The sequence below is a fragment of the Tribolium madens genome, unplaced genomic scaffold (genome assembly GCF_015345945.1).
Source record: "Tribolium madens isolate multiple individuals breed KSU strain unplaced genomic scaffold, Tmad_KSU_1.1 Scaffold_19;HRSCAF=116;Tcas5.2_LG9, whole genome shotgun sequence".
In the NCBI taxonomy this organism is placed as follows: Eukaryota; Metazoa; Arthropoda; class Insecta; order Coleoptera; family Tenebrionidae; genus Tribolium; species Tribolium madens.
The window spans coordinates 617368-619264 of record NW_025400983.1 but is presented as its reverse complement, the minus strand read 5'-3'; the positions used below and the strand labels follow the sequence as shown (position 1 = coordinate 619264).

Below are 1897 nucleotides of genomic sequence, written 5' to 3'. Positions count from 1 at the left end.
AAAAAACGGATTGACAAATCACTCAAATTTAAACAAATCCACGTATTTTTTTTTAATTTTTCACAAAAAAGTCAATAGAATTTTGTAATTTGTTGCACTTTTTACAATATTTAAAAAAAAAAATTGGCAAAAAACCACAAAAATTGATTAAAAAAACACTCCCGAAAACCAACGCGTTTTTTACAAACAATTGACTGTCGCTAAAATTCGTACCAACTTAAATTTGGTAAATAAAAAAATCACTCAAGTCAACAAGTTCGCGTTTTTTTATAAACATTAACACAAAACACGTAATTACTGCTGATTTTGTTAGGAATTTAAAAAATATGAGCAAAAAACACAAACACATTAAAAAAACGGATTGACAAATCACTCAAATTTAAACGAATCCACGTATTTTTTTTAAATTTTCACAAAAAAGTCAATAGAATTTTGTGACTTGTTGCACTTTTTACAATATTTTAAAAAACTTTAGGCAAAAAACACAAAAATTGATTAAAAAAACACTCCCGAAAACTGACGCGTTTTTTACGAACAACTGACTGTTGTGAAAATTCGTACCAACATAAATCAAGTAAATAAAAAGGTCACTCAAATTAAAAAGTTGTGTATTTTTTATAAACACTAACAAAAAATTGAAAGAATAACGTAATTCACTGCCGTTTTCGTTCAAAATGTGAAAAAGTTAGGCAAAAAACACAAAAAGACTTGTTTTTTTTTAATCAAGTAAAAAGCATCGCAAAAAATGCTACCAACTGAAATCTAGTTCACTGTTGTTTGAGGTTATGTTTTTTATAATTTATTCAAAAAATATGTAATGATCTATAATAATCGCTCCATTTTGTTGAAATTCTCTTTCAAAAGCTTAAAACTGGTGCAAAAATAAATTTCCAGGTAAGTATCAAGTAATGCCCCTTACTCGGGGGGCAAAGCCACTTGACACAAGAATATGACTCCAAGTGGTGGAAAATCACTCGTGGGGTCCAAATCTGTTGTCATTTTCCAGTTTTCCGGTCAAAATTTCGTATTTTACAGATATCTTGTCTACATGGACGAAAACGGGGACGCCGAAGGCAACTACACTCTAATCGCCCGCAAGCCCAGCACAGGTGACGAAAAATTCGGGTTATTCCCCGTCGGAATCTTCGCCTTGAAACGCACCGATTCCAAACTCCCCGTACGTATAAATAATTTATTTAAGAAAAAATCAACTACAATGCAAAGCATCACTTAAAACTTTCGCAATCCTCGTTTGATACTTCTCCATGACTTGATCAACACAATCATTGGCGATATTTCGAATCTCGATCGTCCTGAAATGCCCCTCTTTGTGCGCTTCAATCGCCCCCAATAACATCCTTTTAACGGGCGCCACGTCCTTGGCGATCACATCCTTGTAGCAGGAAATTACCTGCAATCCCGGCTTCCTGCTACAGTTATACAGCGTGTCCAGTAAATTCTGACCACATTCGGTGGCAAACACCGTCGAGTTTGTCAAACTCGCTGAGTTGGTGGTCACATCCTGCGAGCCCTGCTGGATGCAGGATTTCAACGCTGTGATTCCCTCAACGGTTAGTTTCCGAATTGTTTGCTTGGAGTCGAGCATGCAAACAGCGTTGTTTGTGCACGACATTTCTGGAAAAAAATACTAATAAAAAACTGTTTTTTTTTTACTTACTGGTAAGTGAAAGTTCTTCGACGAGTTCAAGCTTGTTTTTCGTCAATTTTTTGAAAATTTCAACAAAAAAGGTAATAGAATTTTATAACCCGTTGCAATTTTTAGTACATTTTCAAAAATTTAAGTTAAAACACAAAAACTGACTAAAAAACACTTCCGAAAACCGACTTAAATTTAGTAAATAAAAAAGTCACTCAGTCAACAAATTCGCTTTTTTTT

General features: G+C 33.9%; 2 protein-coding genes across 2 annotated transcripts in view; one reads left to right on the top strand and one right to left on the bottom strand.

The window, feature by feature from the left end:
- Nucleotides 1-1897, top strand: part of LOC123009764 (receptor-type guanylate cyclase Gyc76C) — a 54938-nt gene that overhangs the window by 33275 nt on the left and 19766 nt on the right. The window contains exon 4 of the mRNA XM_044406284.1: nt 1036-1177. Within this exon, the coding sequence (XP_044262219.1) occupies nt 1036-1177 (142 nt within the window). The remainder of the gene's footprint in view (nt 1-1035; nt 1178-1897) is intronic.
- Nucleotides 1179-1897, bottom strand: part of LOC123015902 — a 3341-nt gene continuing 2622 nt past the window's right edge. The window contains exon 3 of the mRNA XM_044415963.1: nt 1179-1635. Within this exon, the coding sequence (XP_044271898.1) occupies nt 1208-1635 (428 nt within the window). The 3' untranslated portion in view covers nt 1179-1207. The remainder of the gene's footprint in view (nt 1636-1897) is intronic.